At 31.4% G+C, this 24,396-nt stretch overlaps 3 protein-coding genes across 3 annotated transcripts; 2 read left to right on the forward strand and 1 right to left on the reverse strand.

The window, feature by feature from the left end:
- The first annotated feature begins 397 nt into the window (after window positions 1-397).
- Window positions 398-6,874, forward strand: LOC132746057 (ras-related protein Rab-8B-like). The gene is made up of 8 exons (XM_060735116.1): window positions 398-703; window positions 2,631-2,691; window positions 3,478-3,538; window positions 3,950-4,027; window positions 4,520-4,609; window positions 4,903-5,007; window positions 6,518-6,565; window positions 6,869-6,874. The coding sequence occupies exons 1-8, from the start codon at window positions 580-582 to the stop codon at window positions 6,872-6,874; spliced, it is 573 nt and encodes a 190-aa protein (XP_060591099.1). The 5' UTR covers window positions 398-579.
- Window positions 6,875-8,161: 1,287 nt separating this feature from the next.
- Window positions 8,162-10,363, forward strand: LOC132746058 (probable serine/threonine-protein kinase pats1). Its single transcript, XM_060735117.1, has one exon. The coding sequence runs from the start codon at window positions 8,162-8,164 to the stop codon at window positions 10,361-10,363; it is 2,202 nt and encodes a 733-aa protein (XP_060591100.1).
- Window positions 10,364-11,888: 1,525 nt separating this feature from the next.
- LOC132746063 (uncharacterized) lies at window positions 11,889-22,031 on the reverse strand. Its single transcript, XM_060735125.1, has 3 exons — window positions 21,710-22,031; window positions 13,808-14,304; window positions 11,889-13,248 (listed from the first exon to the last, which is right to left on the reverse strand). The coding sequence occupies exons 1-3, from the start codon at window positions 21,813-21,815 to the stop codon at window positions 12,250-12,252; spliced, it is 1,602 nt and encodes a 533-aa protein (XP_060591108.1). The 5' UTR covers window positions 21,816-22,031; the 3' UTR covers window positions 11,889-12,249.
- Between the last annotated feature and the right edge of the window lie 2,365 nt (window positions 22,032-24,396).

A 24,396-nucleotide genomic window follows, 5' to 3' on the forward strand; every position in this document is an offset into this window, starting at 1 on the left:
GCTAGACATTTTCATTTATATTAGCTTTATATTGCCATGGTAGGATATTTGTTACTCTTAAAACATGAAAAAAGTAATGTCTGAAAAAGAAAACAAAAACAAAAAACAGCGTTTACACCTGTAATTTTATCTCTATGATATACTTAAAATAGCAATTGATAAATAAGTTATTTTTTATTTTTTTCCCTCATTATCCAATATGTTTTGTAATAGGTGCATTACCAATCTCGACACTTCTTTTGCACTGTTCTATTCAGTTAAACATAAAAATGTAGATCAGGTGCGGCCAACAATTTTATTGAATAATGGCAAAAAAGCTAATCGATATTGTGTATTCAAGGTCGGGTAGAAATTTTCTGTTTTATATTTATGGCAATTATCTATATTTAGCCGACTAACTCGGGCGAAACTATTTTGCTTTACATGTTTTCTAGTATAGAAACAAGAGTAAATAAAATGACTTTAGGATGAAATAAGGAATGCAAGTTTACATTCAGATTGATAAATCTAAATCATAACAATTTATTTATGCATAAACAGATGTACACTTGAAAAAAGGTTCAACAAGGAGGAAACAAAATGGAGTTTTCAGAGCGTCGCATTTTTAAAATAGTTATACTTGGATATAGAGAAGTTGGTAAAACGAGCATTCTAGAAACATTTAACTGGAATGGATTTCCTGAAAAACATATTGAAACTACAGGTAAATAGCCTTTCTATTTATTGTTGCTTTTGTTGTTGTTGTTGTTGTCTTACACATCAATAAATGACCTTAAGACACGTGTTAGAGATTACAGCATACTGAATGCACTTAACATTAAATCATGAATGATGTATGATAAAACGCCGAATTTCAAAAAAAAAATTGTAAACATTAAATACAGCACAAGTTGTACTAATGAAGCGCTGTATAGGTCAACCGTACTAGTAGTATCGTCGCATACATTTAACTTTAAAGAAATAATTCTATACACTGTTTAAAAGAATTCTTAACGCACACGGCAAGATAATACAATATTGGGGTTAAATTGGTTGAGAACTTTGAGATCATGTTATTTATAAAAAAGCACATTCTTTCTTTTGAATTTAAATCTCCTCATACACGGTATGTATCCAGATCAGCGAGGCTTGATGATAATTGATGATAAACAATAAATGATCTTAATGTTATGATATGATATTATAAGAATCTTACACTGGCTGCTTATAAAAATCTTACACCAGCTGCCGGTACAGACCGGAATATCTAGCTCGAGGGTAACTGTTTTACAGCGGTAACGAGGCTCTGCCGAGTTTCCGCTAAACAGTTACCCGAGAGCTAGATATTCCCGTCTGTACCAGCATTCGGTGTTTGATTCTTTTTCTTGCATATTACGTACATGTCAATTATTTTCGGAACAGAAATTATGAAAACTAATATCATCATTACGCACTTATTTATTAAAGTAGCGTATGAACATACAGCTTCATTCATAACGGAAAAATGACGTCATCCTAAGAACACGATTCATTCATAAAAAGGCGCGCTTCAATGACGTCATTTAAAGCACGCGACAGAGTTTCCTAGCACCGGTGTATGGGGTAGATAATCATGTCTGACATACACGAATTATTTACACAACTACTTCAAGATAGACGGAAATTTATGTAATTTTGATATTATGCTCAGATCTATCTTCTTTGGTGATTTTCATCGTGATGCAGAAGTCGTTTGCAAAGATCGCAACTTTACATTCCTAACGTGAACTTACAAAAGCGAATTTTGAAATTGGTTTTATTTAAAGACAAAAGTAGAAATATTCACTACCGTCTCATATCAATTGTTATTTACGTGAATAACATAGTGTAGTAAGCCTATATAAAAAATATAACATGTAGCTAGGTCAACTATTTCTTTGATTATGACATTAACACTTATTAAATAATCATTAATGTAAAATAGTTCACATTTTACATCATTCTGATGTAATAAAATGATACCATTATATAGATCTAATATTGAAAAGGCTCATCCCCAAAAAGAAGGGATTATACTGACCTTGTGTTTAAGGAGTATGTCTCTCAATCAGTGGATCGTTGGCTCGATCCCTTCCATGGTTATGAATATATTTCCTCCTATGATACCAATACAGAATGGTCAGATAAGCTCCAAGAGCTGAGCTGAAATAAATGAAGGAGTTTAATAAGTAAACAAGTAGGTTGTTATGATAAGAAAACTTGTATTGCATAATTTTGCTGATTTTTATAAGCAAAAAACTAAATGTTATGATTAACACACGTTCTATCGAATGCTTTCTAAAATGTGAAATGGTATTCTGAGGGAATGCATTGGGACACACAATGTACAATAGTTCTAAAAAGAATCTGCTAGCTTAATATGACCTAACATGTTCATTTTAATTGTGATAATCATTCTATTTAGTACAAGTATGTCATCATTTAGAAGTGTGTATAATTACATATTTATGAATAAATTATACCAGTCTGAAGCGAGTAACAAGTCCTATATTTGTTATCTCTAAGAGGAATTTCTCAGTCCTTTTCAAATTTAGCAAGTTAGCAAGTTACGCCCATGTAGACTTCGTCGGAATACAGCTTAAGAAATTGTCTTATATTGGCTTTCCTTTCAGCAATCAATTTTGCTATAAAACACACAGAAGAAGCGGGAGAAAAGATGCAACTATATCTTTGGTAAGTTGTTGAAGTTAAGGGAGATTATGTGTGCTATTTTCTAACGCCTTATCAATAAGAAATACGTATTTTTTATCTCAATGCGACACTTTCATTCAATTTTATTTAAGTGGCATAGGGGACCCCCGAAAGAACAATTATTTGAGTTACAAAATTTTCCAATTCCAATTTATACAAATAATTAGCGTTGAAAGTTTGTAAATGTTAATACATTTGTTAATGGTTTGGGTAAAATGTTCATCAAAGTTATAATTTAAGATGATATATTTTACTGGATATCCGAATATATATCTTTACTTTTTTACAAGTGGGACAATTGTTTGTTTGTTTGATTGGGTTTTACGTCACACCGACATAGTATAGGTCATATGGCGATGTTCCAGCTTTACTGGCGGAGGAAGACTTCAGGAACCATTCCGTGCATTAGTTCAGGCACAACAAGTTCGAAAATGAGAAACGTCATGTGAAATATGATCATTTGTTTCTTGATAATTTATTTAGATTAAAAGACCATGAAACAATCTGACATTACCTAATACTAGTTTTGAATTATGTTTCTACAAAACGATTTTCACCAGCGCTTAAATTGTAATTTTAGAAAACAAAATGTTGAATTCACATAACCATAGATTGAATTCATTCAATACATAAACATCTAGCTTCGCATATAACGCATTGTTAGGTATCTTTAAAGTTCTTTTATTTTTATAGTGTGAGGAAACGCAAAATTCTAAAACCTGTCAATAACGTGCCTTTTAAATTGATTTTGAACTGATTTCTTTAAAGGGACACGGGCGACAAAGGCTATGAACGAGATATTATCGACTTATATTGCAAACAAGCCACGGTAAAGTATTAAATTTTCATGTTTTGATTCTTCTGTTACAGTAATGAGAACTTAAAACATTCTATATATATATATAAATATATCAGCCCCTAATCTACGTAGAAGTCATTGATTACACTTTATAATTTTCCAGGTGAAAAGGACCCCATGTCTGTTGGATTTACATCGCAAAATCTTGTAATGTCATTTGGTGAGAAAGACCTCAGGTACACGTCCGTTTCTTTATTTTAGGCACGAATGGGCACTTCAGTTAAACAACGACGTTTCGTAAGCTAACTGCATTGAAAGCTTTCACATGAAAGATTAAAAAGTCTCTGGCGGATTTCTAGCCCACAGCAATAGGATGAAAGTCGGACAATGACAAAAGTTCTTCTGGAATATTTATATCATTATTTATTTCTACTGTTTCAGGGGTTTATTCTTGTGTATGACTTTACAAATGAGGAAACTTTCAAAGAATTGGATTCCAAGATCAAATATTTAAAAGAAGTATATCTTTTCAAATTATTTCATTACTTGCCAAGAATTTTTACTTTTAAGCCTCATGATAATTGGAAAACTAACACAATCATGAAATAAAATTTGGGGTTTAAGTGACAATCGTTACTGTATTTGTTTTTACTTTTGATGCCTAAACAAGAGCAATACTTTCAACTCCAGTAAACTTTCCAATATTTTTTTAAAAGAACAGATGTCATCACATGCGTTTTATCTTGTCCAGCTCTTTATCATGTAAGAAAGAATATTACAGATTTTCTCCCATTCTATTGATCTATTGATACAGCTTTAATTTACTCAAATGTACAATGAATCTGCAAAGTAAGATATAGTAAAAGGTTAGTTGAAAACAAGCACAGATATGTCACAGCGTAATGATAAATGAATGTATTGTACAAGCATATGAGTGTGTACTACTTCAACATACATGTACAATGCTTTATGTCATTGAATATAAGAAGTTTTTATTTATTTATTTCCTAGATAGCGCAAGATAGGGATCCAAGTTTTCTGATAGTTGGAAACAAGTTGGATGGAAAATCTAGAGAAGTTAGCAAAGAAAAAGCAGAAAAGGTTTTTTTATGATAACTTTATATGTGGAATTGTTCATTGTTCAAAAGAAATATGAAAAATTCTCATTGTCTTAGATTTCTAATTAATTTCTGTCTCTCTCTTTTTTATGTATTATTTTGTTGAATCTATATGTTTTTTTTATGAACAGAGATTATATAAATGATTCAGTATCCTTCATTTACTTCTACCAATACATGCCTCTTCATTTACGTCAAAGTTAAAGACTCTAGCCTAATAATAGATACCCAACTTTCATAGAATAAATTCAAATGATTGCAATATGATATTTTCAGTTTGCAGCCGAGAATGGGGCTGACTTTATTGAAGTGAACGAAATGGCATCAACTGGTATAAATGAAGCGTTTGATATTATAGTGAGGAAGATCGAACAGAATATGGTAAGTTTTTAACACTTATTGTTGCTATACCTTTTCTGGGTCCACTTTTACAATAAAAAAACTATGAATTAAGAATTGGAGATATCTCTCTAAAGCCAGTGTATGGGACATATAATGGGGTTTTACAATTCATTATGTGTTCTGAACACAATCTCAAAAGAGAACAACACTATCTCAAAGTATGCAGAGACTCTTTCATTGCTGTCAAGGAGATTCCTTTTTTTCAAAATTATTACCTAAATATAAACTACGATATTCAGGTTTTAAACTTGTTAACAAGCATCTTCTTGGTAAAAAAAAACAACATTTTACTAGATAAACACATTTTTGTTCTCTCTTGTTTTTATCTGTATATGTTCTTAGTTAAAACAGAATATATTATCAAGCAATAAATCGGTATCCATTATTTGATTAGTATGTATAAAGTGGCAAGATTGGATTCATGTAAAAAAAAGACATCTTGATATGTTTTGCATTGAATATAAAATAATTTATTAAAAAATTGTCAGAGAGTAAAATATTAGACAAGACTTTCAGGAAGTATAATGTTAACAATATCTATTGCTAAGCAGATACCTCGGACACTTAACATATAAATAAACACATACCTGGCAAAACATCAAATATGCTTCGTAATCATTTCAGTATAAGAACTTATATCACTTATAGAAAAAAAAACAACTTCATTAATGCTTTTTCCCGGGCGAGTTTAATACACCGAGTGTTTTTATTTCATCAGACCTATAATGTAGCTGGTCAGTTATAGTCCGTTTCAGAAAAAAATCGCAAAGCAGTGGACGGAGCACAGAACATAAATTCCATTTTAAAGAATGTTCACAGACATCATTTTAATGTGTAGCAAGTGACTGTTGTTAATTACGCAAGAAGCTTATTAAGTAGCGCATGTAGTCTATCTAACTGTACTACGCGTTTAGTAATTGTGATATTTTTCTTTTGGGCAATTTCTCCTACATTCTGACCAAGAACAAAAACAAATATCACAGAATATAACTGAGCACGTCTAGAACGGGATGTTAGAGTAAATCAAGTATTTTTGTTGACTTTATGTGTCGACAACACACAATAAAGGCATTTGGCAAGAAATGAAATATTATTTCTATATTCATTGCTAAACGGCGATTCCAACCATTTTTGGAAATACTAATATATAAACCATAATTACTATTTTGTTGCTGGACGTATTAAAATATGCAATGTACAAAATCAAGCGTTTACATTACCTGCAAGCTCAATTCGCTACTTTTTTATGATCTATCAATTACTCTGTTTAATAAACGAGTCAGCTGAGATTTTTTTTATTATTGAATTTGCATTTGTCCTGTGTAACTGCCTATGTCAGACACTACAGACTACCGACAAAGAATAAGAAAACTAAAAAGCCAAACATAATGTTACCGAAATTCCGAAATATGCATCGCAGTCATGATCGGCGAAGTATTCAGTGATATATAAAAGCATAGATTTTTTATATTTGGGATATTTTTTGCAGAGCAAAAAGAAAGAAAAAGAAAAGTCTTGGTTAGGTTGGCTAAGTCCAGTAAGTGACCTAATTTTTTACTCCTTGTCTGTATTCATATTCATTTACTTTACCGGTAGCTTCCTATGAAACTGTTTTAAATATATATTAAGAATTGGATATAATCTGCATTAACTTATCGATATTAGAGATACATATTTGTAAGAACGTTCCATAAAACATGCCAATTTTTACGTTTTTTGTTAGTAGATGTCAGTTAAAATATATTGTTAAACACAATTGCGTTTAAAAAAGTATATATTAACAGTATACATTCTGGTACCTTTACGAAACATTACTGCATGTTCAACGCTACTTTTTCAGTTGTGAAACATCTAACATGCACTTAATCCCCTATTTAAACATTATAAAACACATTTTTGAGATTTCATATTCATTAGAAATATATTGATTTCTATGGAATAGTGTGCCTTTAAGAATAACAAAATCATTATAGGGCTATGAAAGGAGCAAGGTATGGTCACTCAAAAAAGCAAAGGATATTATTGCATGGATGTATCCGGTAAGACTTAGTAATATTTAATATAAACTTTCTTTTCAACACTTTTTTCCATGAATATTTCAAGACATAGAAAAATGACATTATATTGAAGGTTGTTCAATACTGCAAAAAAAACGTTGCAGAATCAGTGTCACAGACAATGTTCATGGACGGCTGTGGTTCAATGTAAGCTAAAATCTTCGTGTTGTACATCTTTTGTATCATAAATAGTAAATTTTGATTTTAAAGGTCACCCGCAGACACATTCATATAGCAGTGATCACACAATTTTTAATTCATTATTATTGCCATTTAATACAAATGACTTAACAATGTTTAAATAATGGATTAAGTACAGATTATTTCCTCTTTCAGCCCTTAAAAAAGAGCAGCTCCACAGTCTCAGATACAGGTAACTTACAAAAAAAAAAAAAATCTTTAAACATGTTGATTATTCATGTATCTCACAATTTTGATCGCTGTATATTTGAATACTTAGTAGATTTGACTGAATATCTCGAATGCTAAATTTTCTTTTAATTCAAAAAATGAAAAACATGAATATTTCCCCTCTGTGACTGAGGGGTTGCCTCTTAACGACTAAATGGGTCCGAATTAATGGAATCTATGCATCTGTTACCTCTAGCAGGTGAGGTGATCTCTGATGAGCTATGGTGTTGCTTTAACAAAATCACCCCTGCTCGACGCCATATGACCTAAACTGTGTTGGTGCGCAATAAAACAAAACAAAACGAAACAAAACATGTGTATTTGCGTATATTACACTGTTTGCAGACAATTTCTTTACTAAAAACAATTTGTTCGTATTGTATCACATTCTGTAATGTTTATAAACATTTTTAGTTCCAGAAGAACTGATGAAAGATCCATTTACACTACAACTGTATAGATTGGCGTTAACAGAAGGGAAAGAGCTTGATAGGTCTATCCGTGTTAACATTGTTGGAAATTATGGCCAAGGAAAGACCACTCTGATGAGGAGGATTCTCAACAAGGACATAAATAACGTCAAAAGTACGAATGCAATTGATGTTGAACATTTCACTTGTCAACGAACACCTGAAGGTAAACTTTCATATAGCAAAAACGATGACATGGACTGCTCAAGCATTATAAAGAGACTGGCGTCTGTTGCTCAGTACTTGAAGGATAAAGCGTCGTTATTTGAATCGACGGAGAAGAATAATGACGATGAAATAAAAGAAGATCTGCAAGATACAGAAATGATAGTTGGTTTAATTGGAGAACATAACATACAGAAAGATTCAGAAAAAACGCTGAAAAGTTCAGAACCAGAGTCAAAGGAATTACCCGATGCTATTGATGCAAGTTACAAAATGTCCGATGAAATTTGTTCTGAAGGGTCAAATGACGACTCATTAGGAAGACGTTCCATTCTATCTGACGTAGATAAAATTCAATTTGCACAAGAACTAAGTAGAGAAAATTCAAAAGAGGGAGACGATAATATGGACATTTCGGTAGAATTTTGGGACTTTGGTGGACAGTTCGTTTTTTATGCAACGCATATGATCTTCCATAGTAGAAAAGCTATCTATCTCTTGGTGTTAGACTTAACATCTCATTTAAACGAAATAGCTGTGGACCAAGATTTCCCTACGGAATCACATGAAAGAAGTATGGCATATTACGTACGATTCTGGATTAATTCCATCCACTCTTTCGTCGGATCAGAAGATGGAGTGGAGCCTACCGTCATACTCGTTGGTACACATAAGGATAAACTGAGAGGAAATGTCGATCAGAAAATAGAAACGTTCTTTGAAAATATTCGAAAACTTTTTGATGGTACAAAACTCTTAAAACACATTTATAGAAAAGATTTTGCAGTGGATAATACTGTCACAGATGATGAAGGTGTTACAGCGTTGCGTGAAGCCGTCATTGAAATTGGGAGAGAAAAGGCCAAAACTGTTGAAATTCCAGCAAAATGGATACATCTGGAAAAATCATTGAAAGAAAAAATACATTTAAAAATAATAACGTTCCAAGATGTCAGGACAATTGATGCTTTGAATGAGTATCCGCTGGGTTCAAATGATCAAGTACGAATATTTCTCCAGTACCACCACAGTAAAGGAACTTTCATCTATTTTGACGAGGATCCGATATCTTATTACGTTGTACTAGATCCCCAATATTTGATTGATGCCTTTAAATGCCTTATAACTAGTGAGCAATTTTGCAAGAAAGATCCCGACATTCGGCCATCATTCAACAAACTTCATGACGAGGGAAGACTAGAAAAAGAACTTGTCGATAAACTTTGGAGCAAAGATAAAGAATTAATGTATATGGAAAACAGGGAAATATTATTGGACTTTCTTGCGAAGCACCATATTATCTCTGAGGCTACCAAATATGAAGAAGATACAAAAAAATCATCGGGTCTTGGGTGGTTTGTTGTCCCGAGTTTACTGAGAGATCTATATCCCAGTGATGAGTTTGAGCAGCTTTTGTGTGGAAGGAGGCAGTCAGCACTACGGTTTGTAATGGAATTTGAAATCTCTACCATAATTCCTACAATCTACCATCGACTTGTCGCCGCCATTGTTGGCAAATGGCCGATTATTCATTTTCGAGATAAGCCGGTCATGTACAAAAATCTATGTGCAGCAAGGCTTGAAAATAACCATATTGGATTCGCAGAAATGAGATCAGAAACAATCGAATTGTCAGTAGCAAATCTTTGTTCAAAAGATGCAATTGACGGTGGTCGTTGTGATAGGCTACGCAGATTTGTTGAAGCTGTGATTGAGCATGAATTTCACAAGCTTAAATGTTCAAAAGAAACTTGTGTTAAACTGTATGCCATAAAATTTCGTTGTAATCATGAAATTCACGGTGTGAACGGGAGTAAAGACACAATCGAATGGAAGCAAGTTGGAACAACTAAACAAATTCCTTGTCCAGATTTTGAATCACATGCTAGTATTACAGCGGATGGATTTACTGAGTGGTATATTGACCACAGAATAAAGATTCAGATTCCGAAAAAGGGAGTTACAGAAAAACTGCTTAGTCAAATCTCAAAAGAAATAGGCCACAATTGGCAAACATTAGGACATGAACTGGGTGTGACCAAGGTTCAAATCGAACAGATTATTGAAGATAATCCACATAGTACGTCAATGAAAATATTTGCTATGCTTACAAAATGGAGTCAGAACGTTGAAATAGCTACGTTTGATGTTTTAGTTGAATCAATGCAGAAATGTCCTACTCTAAATGTAGACTGGGGCGAAATAAGAAACATTTTGGATAGCTTGGAGTGAGAATCATTTAGATGTAAAGAAAGTTATAGCTGTTTACTCTAACACGTCGAAGTTAGCACACACTTAATAAAGAACAGTAATAGTGATATAAGCTGACCTCGTGAAAACAGAAGATCGAATTCGAAGCCTACTATCTGCATTGATTTGTTAACAGAATTACTTAACGCAACGTCTACCAAATCAGGTTGCAGAAACCTGAGATAAGTGTCTAGTTATTTAATACAAATAACAATATTATTAATGAGAAATTAATATGCAAATTGCTTGTTAATAGTTATTATCATTTTCACAGGACTGCGATAACATTTCGCCGGATTATAGTCAAAATAATAGCACACAAATACTGTTGTGTGTTTCTTGTTCTCTGAATATATAACAATAAATATTTCAGAAATCACCCTAGAAACAATTAATAAATTACTACCTATTTCATAAAGTTTATTAACATCCAACATCCGCTCTTTATCACGCAGTTTGCTGTTTATTTTATTGATATTTGTATGGATTTGTACATAACATTGTGTAGAAAAAAATAGAGGATAAATATGTGATTTATAAAATAAACAGCTTACTCATTGATAAAGAGGGATTGAATCCCTTAAAACGTTGGAGGTTGATAAACTTTGTGAAAGTTGTGAAGTTATTAATATTTCAATCCTTTTTTCTACTGTCCAAATAAACGTACATGTAGCTGAAGTTTCTATAGAAGCTATGATTTGCAATCGAACATACTTTCCGATGACAACTTGAAACACTTAATATCTATATTAATTACTGAGCAACAAAATGAGAACTTGCAATGAAAATAAATATCAAATGTTAATTAGATACAAATAATTAATTCAATCGTGTTTATCCTGTACACTTACTCCTTCACATGCAATATCACGATCTGCAAAAACTACCAAAGGTGCAAATTGTATTCAGGGCATGAAATGTCTACAAAAGAGCACATGCTGAATGTGATCATAAACGTTTCGGTAAAACTAAAATCAATTCAAAAATACAAAATACTAGATTTATTTTCATCATGGCGTTCAAAAACAATTCAAAGGGCTATACACTCTTCATTATAAAAAGAAAGAAGAAAAGAAAACGGAAAAAGAATTGGAAATAAATAAATTAAGTTGTTTAGATACATAAACAAACAATACAAATAAACAGTAGTCTTAAACAATTTAATACTTGATAAGTTAATACTGCTAACCCTTACGTTAATAGTGAGGGAATTTTATAAAGGTTGTAGTCATTTTGCTAGATACCCGGATAATAATCTCCTTCCATCAACAATATATAGACTCAATGAATTACGGTCCGAAATAAGTGGACCAAAATATGACCGGTAGTTAGCATGTAGTAGTATGCTTAAAATGCCCCAATTTTGCCCAGAAATACATTTTTTTCTATTTTTGAAAAGGTTTTTACTTGTGGCGTACTTTTAGAGTTTCCAAAATGTTACTCATTGAACAATAAACTCAACATCTTTTTCATCTGTTGCTTTTCTGCAATTAGATCAGCTATAGTGATTTTGTATGGCAGACAAAATACTATTTTGTTTACATTTTGCTACTTTTGGGATAATTAATTTTACAACTGACGCTACTTTTTCAGGTAACAAGCATCTTACAAGCTCGTTTACGTTATTTATCGTTATAAAACTCAATTTTCCTTTTTCAAAAAAAAATAAACATTTCTTTTTCATTTCTGAGGCATAATGTGCCTTTAAAACATAATGCTGTAGTGGCATTACAAAAGTTGAAGCGTTTTTATACAGTACCTTAGCGTTACATCGCGTAACCGGTGCAGTAAGCACCAAAAATAAAATTCAATATGAATTATACAGACATGGTGATTACCATTTCAATGAAACTTTGACAATCTTTAGTTTATTTTGGCGGATCTAATTGATAACCAAAAAGTAAAAAGTCTAGATAATAAATATCCTGAATTTTTGCTATGACGTCAGGTGATATTTCCCTAAACGCCTCTCTCAAATAGAAATCACGTTGCTCTAGCCGTTCTGCTGACGTCATCGGTTTTTGCAAAATGGAGTTTAATACTACATCGGTAACTTTTTGGCTGTAATTGTTCCAATCAACATGTCTTAATTGGTTAGGAAAGTCAATTTCTTTGCTAATAAATCCCTGAATTTGAAACGATTTCCATAAACGTCGAAGGATTTCTGTTTGATTTATGCAGTTTCTAACAGATCGCTGTCTAAACTTATCTCTCACCACAGCAATAATTCCTGGCACTGAACTTGTTGCCCTATTTTCATTTAATGATTTTTTCAACCAATTAAAACGTAAAATATTTACTCCGACACTATTTAATGTATGCTCAACATCTCTTGAAAATGATTCTTGTTTTATAACTTTAAAGATGTTGAATCTACAAGGATGACACAAGTGAGAAATAGGGGCCCAGTGAGGCTCTAAAGCTCGAGCAGAATTTACTTCAGAGATTATGAACCTCAAAAAGTCTTCAAAACTTGCACCATTAGCACATATTGGTACGATTCTTTGGGTTATATTTTTCTTAAACAACATTCCCTTTTCTCGCAAACTGAGTCTATATTTTGCCAGCCGACTACTTAAAGGCCTGTTTGAAGACCTTAAAACATCTATTGTGCTGGTTACATTGTACGGGGGTAGTAAAATGACGTTTTCCATGTCTGTAAAATGTTTCCAAAACAAAGGAACAAAAACTTTGTCAATATAAGCAGAAAATAATCTACTAAATGGATTTCTCGAAGTTATGATTGTACGAATTCCGTTGCGCAAAATTCTTCCTGGATCAACAATGAAGTTTCGTGTGCGTTCGTGTATTTCTGACCTTGACATGCGATTTAAAGTCTTTGAGAAGTTCTCCCCCTTGCTGAGAATCTGAAGAAAATTAGAGAAGTGTACTTTTAACGATCAATAAAATCAATGCATATGTTAATTATATTAAAAAGTGCAGTCATTTTTAATTACATGTAATTAATTCCAATCCTAGTTTTCTGCTAAGCACCAAATGGTATAATAGTTTTCAGACCGAATCAGAAATCCTAACTATTCGTATGCCCAAGCCAAGCCCTCTTTCCATTCTACATTACGAAAATATGTTAACGTGTAACAATACTTTAATACTGGCGTGTTACAAAATATTGATTTGCAGTAAATATTGTTTATACATACAATATCTTAAATCTCTTCACCTAAACTATAATCATTGGAACAAATGCAGTTTGCTTGTGGCATTATATAATGGTACTCTTAAAAGTCATGACTATGATGTCACGCTCCATACAAAAACTATTTGATTATATGCAACATATTGAAGATTTTCTTTCAAGATCAAAACTGAATTTGCATTTGCCATCTAGGTAAAGGTGAGATGGACAGCGTTTGGTAAATGTGACGAGTATCTAAGCTATATAAAATATCGCTGTTGAAAACTTACCATGAAAACATTCATCCAGAAAGTACTACCGGACTTTGGTACTTTACAGTACGCAAATTTATGTTCTCGTAAATAGTAGAAATCACTCAGGTTAGCCTTGCGCTGTTCATGCCGTCTATACATTGTCGCTTCCTCACATGTGGCTTTAAGAGTTTGAATTCTATGCGCATGCTCGTTTGCAGCTGTGACGTCAGAGTATGCCGTTCCATCAATGGGTTCATGATGATGGTTGCTTAAGGATGTTTTGTCAGTCAGTCTATCAACATGAAATACTGCCCCACTGTTTGATCTCAACACATCGAGATTAACAGAGTCGTTCAATTGATAATTTTTTCTCCCGATATCAAATTCACTTCCGTTTTGCTGTGGTTTGGATTTAATAATTTTATAAGATCCTCTTTGTGGATTATTTTTTACCTCTTGCACCACACCGGAAGTAACGATACTTAACCTTACAGTACCGGAAGTCGTATTGGGCATCCATGAGAGACGATGGTCTGCAATAAAATAAAACACATATAAATTTCATTCCTTACGGTCTTTGTAAACGAAACAAGAGGAAATGTTGAATGGATAAAATACATTTGAAAATAACAAGCAGTTAATTGATGAAAAATAATAAGACAATTTTGGAATAATCGATTAATATCCTATATTTTACTTAAAAGTATATACGTCAGTCAAATTTTATATAAATTCTGTTTTCGTTATCAAATTCATTTACTGGTAGAAATTCCGCTTTAAAAAGCAACCATGGTACAATGATGCGGTCACCCCCATGAATTGTGTACGAACAAAATATACACACATTGTCATAAAAAAGCCAAAATGTAAATTTATAATATACATTAATAACATTTTATGAACGACACTTGAGTTGCTGTTTGAACTTGCCATAATTTTATATAAGTTTATTAAGCATATAAAGGAGTGTGTCACCCGGGGCTGATAACATGTCGACAACTAATGCAGTTGTCATGTCATACATTTACATGAAATAATTACAATTTGTTGTACGCATCAAAAGAGATGTTCATTTTTTCATTGCTTTCATAAGTTTAAACTTTCAGAAGATTACCGTTAAAAGTGTGAGTGAAATAATGCATCATCCGATTTTTTCTTTATTATTGCGTTGTATGTCCGCAATTAGGGAGGCATTATAGAACAGCCCACCCGCTGTTGGGCTTTCATGCTGTCACGATATGTGGGATTGTTCATTCCGTGTCATTTTTTTTGTTTTTGCGTTTTTTGTTTGTTTGTTTGTTATGATTTTTTTTCTTTTTTTTTCTTTTGTTTATATTTTACTATTTTTATTTCAGTTTAAACTGAGTTGATAACAAGTGTTTTATCTTTATATTTTCGTGTATTATATCACTGGTGTTCAACAATGAATTTTTGTGCATGTATGTTCATATAAATTTATGAACTTTTTATATGATGTAGATCTAATATCTAAAGCATAGATAAAAGTGTATTGTAATATTCCCTTGTTATTTTTTTCAATTACAATGTATGTGGCAATATTAAGTTGGGTGTAAATTTAAGAGAGCAGCTAATGTATATAATCGGTTGATATAATGTTTTCACAGCGTTTGACATTTGTACAGGGACACTTTGATATTTTACTATATGTCAGAATCTATACTGGTGCACAATTTATGCTCAAATAGTTCACAATAGTTCAATCTTTTATAGATATTCACAACACAACTCGGTTATCTACAACTACTACAACTACAAATATTTTATTGCATTAAAACAACATGTTCCATAGCAATACAATTTTTTTATACAAAGACATGGTTTACAGAGGAGCACAATAATATAATATATGTATCTGCATTAAAGATGACTAGTTATTTCGCAAGTTTGCATAGTATATATATTTTGCTAAATTATTAATTATTTCTTTTGATTTTGCACATATGAGATTAACAAATTTCTGTTTAGTTGGCCACGTATAATAATATCTCTTTAAATATTTTGATCTTAAGTCCTGGAATTTAGAACATATTAATACAAAATGATACTCATTTTCTATAAGACCGGCATTACAATTACAACACAATCTTTCATTTCTTTGTATATTTCTATGCCGTCCACGTTCAATAGCCAAATTATGAGAAGATGAACGAAATTTGGATAAAGCTACCCTAAATTTCGGTTCAACGATAAAATCCAAATAGTTTTCAAATTCGAATGAATGTTTAAATAAACAATATGTATCTAATCTAGACGAGTTATTAATTGAGGAATACCAACTTTGATAGAATATGTCTAAAATTCGTTGTTTAATAATACTAAAATCGATATCTATAGTAAACTGATTTTCCCACATATAAAACAAGCCAGTCTGCTCTAAAATAGTCTTAACAGTATATGCCCAGTTTTTACCACTATAAGTTACACCATTGTCGGCATCTGTTTTTAACATAATAAAAATTTTATACAATATAGTTCTTTCGTTAAGTTTAAGAAGTTTTAACCAGTATTTGATCAATATTAGTTTTCTATGAATGGACATTGGTGTACGACCAAGTTCACCATATAACACATCTACATTGGTTGATTGTTTCACACATAACAATCTTCTACAAAACTTTGTATGTATAATTTCTATGTTCGGACCAGCATGATGCCCCCACACTTCTGCAGCATAATTTAATGTTGGTAAAACAATACTATCAAATAAACTTATCATTTGGGAAACTGGAAGTTCCAACTGGTTACATACAATAAATAAATTATGTAGTGAATATGACGCATGTTGCGCAATATATTTTTGAGTTCTGTTCCAGTTTCCATTTTTAAAAAGATACACACCTAAATATTTAAAAGATTCTACAATTTCAATTCTAGTGTTATACAAAAAGAAATCATAAGATGTATGTCTACCATTTTCAAAAATCATTACTTTTGTTTTAGACACATTTAATTTCAGATTCCACATATTGCAATAATGTTCTATATCATTCAAGATAGATTGTAATGAATTTGGATCATGTGTGAAAACTACAGCGTCGTCTGCAAATAACAACAAAAATACCTGTATATCATCAATGTTAACAATACCAGGAATGTTCCTATTTATATTATTTAATATATCATTGAGAAAAAATAAACACAATATGCTACTTGCTGGATCTCCCTGTTTCACTCCAATCTTAGAATTAATTAGATCAGAATGCATGTTTTTATATTTTACAAAAGATTTAACAATACCATACATTGACTTGATTGCAGTAACAAATTTTGTACTTATATTTTCATTCAGTAACTTTCTCCATAATAAAACCCTATCAATACGGTCAAACATTTTCTCCCAATCTAGAAATGCTACATAGAGTTTCTTCTTATTCGACAAAGTCTTTGTTATTATAGCATGTAGAACAAAAATACAGTCAATAGTTGACTTATTCCTTTGAAAACCATATTGATTATCAATAAATTTTTCATGTTTATCAGCCCATTTAATAAGTCTATCAACTAATAATTTTGAGTATATTTTGGACAAAATATTATTTAGGGTAATTCCGCGAAAGTTTTTTGCTTCATGAGCCCCACCTTTAAAAATTGGTACTATAATACCTTCTCCCCAGCATTCAGGAAATACGCCATCATTAAATATTTTATTATAAAATCGTGTGAGAAATGGACAAATTATATCAATTGAATTTTTAAATACTTCTGCAATCAGATGGTCAGTACCTGGGCATTTAGAATTGTTTTGCGAAAATATTGCATTTTTTATCTCAATCGATGTAAATTCAACATCTAAATCATTATCATATACGTAATCATTATGTACATCATTATTTTCATGATCATACAGTGGTTATCATTCTTCATACGGGAATACTATAGAGTCGGACGTCCTGCAATATATTTTATGAAATTGTTTTCAGAATTATCATCAAGACACGCCTTTTATATCGAAAGCATCTTTTGCGATGGTATTGATTATAAAGAAGCACGGCTCCAGATTGTATATCATGAAAATAAAATATTGTTGATTGAGGCAAGCCTTAAAATGATTTTTGTTTCCCCCTCTCGCGACCCATGCGTGTTTGGGTAGAGTAGGTAGGTTCCTGAAATACTTCATCTCATCTAGAGGCATGCCGTTTTAAAAGGATTCACCAAGTACATTCAATTTAGACGGTGCACGTTTAGACGTTAAGTGTACATACCTACCCTACATAGGTTTAATCATTAAAATGATATTTAAATAATTCACAATAAGTAGTCACTTTGAGTATCTTGTCATACCTAATTAAATTGAAATTACAGCAACAATGTAATTTTTATAAAGTGAAATTTATCAATCGTTAAAAGATATAAAGTAGAAAATTGAATATACGCTTGCAAATGTCTCTGCTAGAACTGAAAATGATCAGACTTTGTCGCCAGCATAGAACTAAGCGAGCCTGTTTAACCGTGTTCTGTATTGTAGGCTGACCAGCTTTAATCTTGATATCCCTTAAAATGATAATGATCGTCTAAAATAAATAAATAAATAATAATAATAATAATGATAATAATAATAATAATAATAATAATAATTAATGATGATGATGATGATGATGAATAAATAAATAAATAAGTAAAAAAAAGGAAAACTGGACAGTTTGTGTTTAACGTCAGCATTACTTGCAACAACAACAACAACAAATGTCTAGTTGTTTCAGATATAAATTAAGTTAATACTAAACTTAAGTGTCATCAAAGTGCACCGAAATGAAGCAGACTATCTGATAGGTGTTGTACCTTAAATAATAACCTTAATGTTACCAGGTGGTACATCGTTCATGATCTAACAGGAAGGCTATAATTAATTTTAAACATATTTTCTTGTTGGGTTCATTAACTGAAACATCATAAATATAGAGAAGTATGTAAAATGATACCACATATATATTCATGTATATATGAAAGTGTTATTCAGTAGACGACCATTACACAACGTAATGGACATTAACAACCCGAGGTGTTACAAAAATACAAAAGATGTCACACTAAAAATGTCATAAAACCCTTCACAATTTAAGAGTGCTGAACTGCATTAAAATGTAATAAATAAACTTTTTGTGACAAAATTCATTAAAATACTGAATATTATGTAATTAGCATGTAGCCAAAACGTTACATTATTAACATTTCTTTTCTTTTTTCATTAGTTCAATCGGTTGTTTATTCATATTTTTAATAACGTTATTAGTATTCATCTTATTTCATTTCATAATGATTTCAAAAGTAGATATGATAATGATTTTTTTAAAAACGTTTGATTAGTTTATGAAACGCAGCGCAAAAAAAAAATATATACAAAAACAAACGTATGATTTATTCAATTTTAGTATCTAAGTTTTTGTTTTTTTTTTTTTAATATAATACTGCACGTTTGTAACGTCGCTTATCATTGGATAATCGTGATGTTTATATAGTTTATATTTACGTATTATAAACGGTTGTTTGCAATATATATACAAACAACCGTTTATACATGACCATGTATATAGGACAATTCTATGTGTACTTATAAACACGACTGCTGTCAATTTATAAAGAAGTCATTTCTCTAAATAGTAAGTTCGCTGTATATAAAGATTCCTGACAGGTTATATGGTGGCTCGGGTTATATATGTAAACAACCGTTTATATAGGGCCATATAACCTGTCAAAAAATCTTTATAACGGGATAACTGTATTAAGGAAAAAGTAAAGGGGAAAATTTACATCACACGACCAGAGAAGTATCAAAAGTCTATTGTCTGAAATAATGAAGTATCTCAACTGTGTATAAGTAGCCGGAAATGTCCGTCAAGATGATTTTCTAGTACTTTCAAGTAGTATAAGTACTTTTACGTATGAGAACCAAATGATTCCTATATGTTTTGCAAAGTAAGTATTAATTGACATTCATTTGTAAGAATATGGACGTGGAAAATAAATATAGACTTTATGCTGATTTAAATCAATTCCGTTTACATTACTCCTGCCGGTTAATTGTCAGACTACATTTATTTCCTGGAAATAACCTAATTTCCTGTCCATCCAATAAACTACGGATGCATATAAATGCCACCATTAACTATGAATAATTTGGCAAAATTATGAAAATTTTCCCATTAATAATTGGGGATTTCAGCTTAATGTTATTGTTAATTATCATAACCAGAAATACTGTTGTATGTAACACTTTAATTTTGTTAAGATGTGTATGTTGTTTCGTAAGTTTCGGGAAAAAATAAAGTGAGTGGTAATTTTAGCGTATAATTATAGTTTAACTTCCTGATGATAGACATTTGTGTCGCTTAAAACACAAATGTGGAAACTATAAAAGATAATGATATACATCTAGTTTCGTGAAATTCTTTACCATACCTTTCTTTGTGTATTCATGTATAATAATTGTCTTATGTAATTGGTGGTGTATTTATGCTTCCGTATTAACCCAATCAACTCTGCATAATATGATTAGGCCTCAAGAGTGTTCACATTTCTCTATGATAATTCCATACGGCCAGACAAACAAAAGTAATAAAATGTCAATCATTGCTTATGTTACTTAATTATAAAATGATCGATTCCGGATTCTGAAGTATGCATTTTGATGAAGATTAGACAATATATGGGTCCGTAAAGTAAATTGACAAAAAGTTTTAATTTTACATAGCACACTGTGAAATATTCATATAAAAATCTTCAATTTATTATTGTCTTATTTCAATAAACGTGCATGTATACGTACATATATAAACTCGTTATCTATACATGTTTACATGTAAATAATAAACTTCAAACTTTTCGACTCAATATACATGTACATATTCGGTTAAGGTCGTGGATAAAATTACTTAACATGGGCAAAAACAAAATATACAACACAAAGTTCGTGTATTTCATTGGCCTTAAACAATACGTCGATTATACAAAAACAAGCAGTCTATCTCGTGCACGTTTTGTGACGTTTGTCATTAATTGTAGGGTCGTTAAGATGACGGCGAGTTGCTGATAACAATAACTTACTATTTATAACAATGACTTACTTATTTAGTATCAGACATAATTCAGCATTTTCCTGAAGTAACTAATCGCCCTAATTAACTTTGAGGACCCTGTACTTGACTGTTTCGAGTGGACAAACTATTTAAACAAGTAAAACATTGTTTTTCCCAACACTGATGCAATAGTTTCATAATTTACGCCCAATGTGTCGTATTGTTTACTTTCTAATAAACTTATAATAAACTTATACGCACAGACGAAGTATCTGGCATAAATTGTAAAATTATGAAAGGTTCTGCCAAGAATGCCATGCACGTGTATTTACGGTTTTCATATCATTCACGAAATCAAGATAACAGAACGTTGACCCAATTTATCTATTACTCATGTATACATGTTTTTTTCTAGTGCTAATACTTTTCTGTTTTGTTTGTTTGTTGTTTTCTTTGCTTTGTTGCTTCAAATTTTTGTTTAGAATTCCCCCTTTCAAAATAATTTCATCCCGTAAATATGTTTCAATTAAAACCTCTATTCTTAAGCATGCTATTTTTGTTTTGACATAATGAGTTTATTTCAAAGTAGTTTCTTCCCCACATGTAAAACACATTTCCCAAGTGAAACTTTAGAAAATTGCGAAACTACTTTAAAATACATTTAATGATTTAGCCTATTAATTAAGTTAATTTAATCTCGGAGCCTGGCATATATAGTCTACATGAAGAGCAAAAACAAAGTAAAATAAAAACAAGTGTAACAGGCAGACAAACGAAATGCGGTTCATTAAAAGCTTTCGCCGAAACTGACATTTTCAACAATAAATGTTCAAGTTGAAATAATGCAAATTCGTTATAATAAAACGCGTCGAAAATAGTATACATATTAAACTAAATTACTTACCATGGGTTGGTAATTTCACTGTGAAGTTCACATATCCCTGAATGAACAAAAAACCAATAAGACATATAAATGTAAACAGAACTAAAGTTTTCCTCCGCCATGCCATAATTTCTCTAAGAATTCTGAGTATACACGGTGCATCTTTTCCATTCGCAATGTGCGTAGTATATGCGTCGAAATCACTGTACTGAATGTGTTAACAGAAAATCTTATCCGTTTCGGTACAACTGCTTATGTGCGTTATTGTTCCCTGCGATATACTTGCTTGATGTTGTATTTTCCTTCAGCTCTTGTTTTAATACTTATGATGTTTTGCTTCTATTCATCATATAATATACTGTACATACATTTATGATAAAGAAAATAATTGTAGATTCTAGATTACATGTTTTGTATACTGTACCATACAAGGATAGGCTAAAACGAAACAATGTTTATTTTGCATCGTAAACAATAAATGCAATCTAATTTTTATGGTATATTTCTAGATCCAGATAACATTTACTTCACTAAAATGGTTAAAAGTTACACCGCTAATATTACGACTATATAATTGAATAACTTGTTTGGGGCAGCGTTCGAGTAGCCGTCCAACGTCTGACGTCATCTTCTTCACTGGCGTCTAATTCTCCTGCTTCAATGAAAGTCTGAAGTGGCAATAAAATAGTTTCATCACACATTTACACCTTGTTTATAATAACCTCAGACTATTTATATAATAATAAGACATTTTGCCTTTGAAGATCATGACAAGTCAATAATTCTATGTTATGCTTTATATGCTAGCATTTTTTTATATATTCTTTGAGTTAATGATAATAAACAATAACTTGAATTAATATCTGTGAAAAAAAACACTGAATTTTAAAAGTGATTGTTTTAGATCAATTCTTGTGACTTTTGTTTCCATTTTTATCTTTTGTTTTAGAGTTTTTAAACAAGCAAAACTGTTTATATCTTTTTTATCTCCATAAGAAATTGTTGAAAAAATGAAACGAAATAGTTAAACAAAAGCGACTGTTTTTTTTTCTTTTAGAACTATTTGTCGAAAAAAAAAGGATCACAAATGGCTTTAATAGCGAATATTAATTTGTCTTATTTCTTAATTCATAGAATTACTTTGTGCTTGTTCGGGAGAGAAATAAAAGAATCAAACACACTCTGTAATAACTTTTCTCGTGGGAATATTGTATATATGTCATTTATGTTATCTCGCATGTTTTGTATTAGCTGTTCACATATTATATGACCGCCGAATAATTTTTCACCGATTATAGGTCAGGATTTCACATTGTAACATGGCCAGCGATGGGCTGACAAAAAGTGCAGGGAAAACCGTATGACTCATTTTATACATGAGGTGATTGGATGAAAGTGGGGTATTTTTAAGTATAAAAACTAATTTAAAAAATGTCACACTACATTGTTTTCTGAAGAAAATGAAATATTTCATGAGTCTCTGTGATAATTTTGACTTGGATATTTGCATTTATAAAAAGTGTATGTCAGTCCTGTGATTCAATGAAATGGGGGGTAATCCTCTGAGAAGTCATTTTGCAAAAAAATTGGTTGGCTACCCCTATATAACAGGAACATTTTTATGTGTCAGGCATTTCATTCTGCTAGAAAAATCACCTCATTAGCATGAAAACTCAATTTTAAGGTAGGATTAGGGACCATTTCTTATAATGTAAGTCTATGGAAATATCAATGTGAGTGTCTGGCCTAAATACCGATAATGTGCAATTATTATAATTTACGTCTGTATTTATTAAAGTACTTTTTCAGCGGACGATATTTTTCTATTTTTTAGCAGACGATAACTTCGTAACAGACTACAAGAAAAAGGCGGGAGAATAAAAAACGAAGATTTAATAAAATTTCTAAATGTTTTAACGGTCTTATAAATTAAAATTATGGAAAGTTATAGTGTAACTTTTGCTGAGCGTTCTTCTGTAGAATTCCGCTCTGAAGAAACACCTCTCAACTAGCAGACGTCGAAATACCGGTGGGTACATTTATCGGGTTCATATTTTCAACTTTACGAAATTACGATTTCAACATACAGAATTCATGAATTCAAGTTTTCAACTTCATGAATTCAAAAATTTCAATTTCACGAATTTTTGAAGTTGAAATCATAAAGTTCAAAACATGAATTATTGAAGTTGAATTAATGAAGCTGAAATCGTGAATTCGTGAAGTTGAAATCGTGAATTAGTGAAGTTGAAATCGTGAGGTTCAAAACATGAATTTATAAAGTTGAATTCATAAAGTTGAAATCGTGAATTCGTGACGTTGAAGTCTAGAACTTATGAAGTTGAAATCGTGAACTCACAAAACTGAAATCGTGAAGTTCAAATAGTGTGATCGTGAATTCATGAAGTTGAACTTGTGAATTCATAAAGTTCAAATCATTAATTCCATATCTTGAAAACGTGAGGTCACGATGTTGAATTGTGAATTCACGAAAATGAAATCGGGAATTCATGAGGTTGAAATGTCCCCATCGGCCTTTCGTACAATAACCTGTAAATTTCCTTAAAACATCCGAGTTGTCAAGCTGTAAGTAATTAACACAATAGGACGGGTGGGTTCTTTATTATACATTGAGGTTACTGGAAAATATTAGTAACATTTACAAATCTAGAGGTTCGGAAAACGTATTTGTTTGTTTAGTTCTAATT

This window comes from Ruditapes philippinarum, unplaced genomic scaffold (assembly GCF_026571515.1).
Source record: "Ruditapes philippinarum isolate M1 unplaced genomic scaffold, ASM2657151v2 ctg892_1_1_1_1, whole genome shotgun sequence".
Classification (NCBI taxonomy): Eukaryota; Metazoa; Mollusca; class Bivalvia; order Venerida; family Veneridae; genus Ruditapes; species Ruditapes philippinarum.

What these genes read in the sequence shown, in the direction of transcription:
- LOC132746057 (XM_060735116.1), top strand. Translation starts at nt 580, where the DNA reads ATGGAGTTTTCAGAGCGTCGCATTTTTAAAATAGTTATACTTGGATAT. An exon ending in AAAACATATTGAAACTACAG is followed by an intron (nt 704 to 2,630) that starts GTAAATAGCCTT and finishes CTTTCCTTTCAG; the next exon opens with CAATCAATTTTGCTATAAAA. An exon ending in GGAAGATCGAACAGAATATG is followed by an intron (nt 5,008 to 6,517) that starts GTAAGTTTTTAA and finishes TATTTTTTGCAG; the next exon opens with AGCAAAAAGAAAGAAAAAGA.
- LOC132746058 (XM_060735117.1), top strand. Translation starts at nt 8,162, where the DNA reads ATGGACTGCTCAAGCATTATAAAGAGACTGGCGTCTGTTGCTCAGTAC.
- LOC132746063 (XM_060735125.1), bottom strand. Translation starts at nt 21,815, where the DNA reads ATGGCATGGCGGAGGAAAACTTTAGTTCTGTTTACATTTATATGTCTT. An exon ending in AGTGAAATTACCAACCCATG is followed by an intron (nt 14,305 to 21,709) that starts GTAAGTAATTTA and finishes ATTTTATTGCAG; the next exon opens with ACCATCGTCTCTCATGGATG. An exon ending in TCTGGATGAATGTTTTCATG is followed by an intron (nt 13,249 to 13,807) that starts GTAAGTTTTCAA and finishes AATTTTCTTCAG; the next exon opens with ATTCTCAGCAAGGGGGAGAA.